The sequence below is a fragment of the Diaphorina citri genome, unplaced genomic scaffold, assembly GCF_000475195.1.
Source record: "Diaphorina citri unplaced genomic scaffold, Diaci psyllid genome assembly version 1.1 scaffold4241, whole genome shotgun sequence".
Taxonomy (NCBI): Eukaryota; Metazoa; Arthropoda; class Insecta; order Hemiptera; family Psyllidae; genus Diaphorina; species Diaphorina citri.
Window position 1 is genome coordinate 30 of NW_007381640.1, and position 641 is coordinate 670.

General features: G+C 40.6%; 1 protein-coding gene across 1 annotated transcript in view; it reads right to left on the reverse strand.

The window, feature by feature from the left end:
• Positions 1 to 216: 216 nt before the first annotated feature.
• The window catches only part of LOC113472187 (myosin heavy chain, muscle-like), a 1,244-nt gene continuing 819 nt past the window's right edge, over positions 217 to 641 (reverse strand). The window contains exon 2 of the mRNA XM_026831838.1: positions 217 to 395. Coding sequence (XP_026687639.1) covers positions 217 to 395 — 179 coding nt within the window. The remainder of the gene's footprint in view (positions 396 to 641) is intronic.

Below are 641 nucleotides of genomic sequence, written 5' to 3' on the forward strand. Positions count from 1 at the left end.
TTCAGGCTGGTATACTCCCTGTTTAAAGTCCCCCAGCCAGAAAAACTCATAGGGATACCAACCACGAAAAATAAATAAAATCAACCGATCACGAAACTTTATTTGACCCAATGTCTTATCTCCGTCTGGAGATACATTCATATCCTAAGTCGTCCTGTTTGCAATAGGTCGACTATTCCAGGCAGCCTGGAGCTTGTCTGAAGATATAGGGTGGTGCTACTTACCAGCCAAGTTCTTGTTCTCGCGACGTACAGCCTCCAGTTGTTCCTGAGCCTCCTCATATGCTCCCTTAAGTCTGAACAGCTCGGTGGAGTAGTTTCTGCATTCCTTCTGGGAGGCGTCCAATTCAGCAGCCAGATCGTCAACCTGGGAAGAAAGAATAATATCATCAGCACCTGAGCAAAATTATCAGCATAATGATGGAGGACTCCTAATTTGTGAATTTCCATGTGAAATTTGAAATAAAGAGAAGTAACTGATACAATTCAGAAGGTTTGGTTGTGTTTATTTATTTATTATGGACATGTTGTTATTTTGGTTGTAAGAATACAACCAAACCTTGTGAATTGTATCAATTACTTTCACTTCATTTCAAAATAATACAGGTCAGCACCGAGAGCTATGTCTAACTGATGATGAGT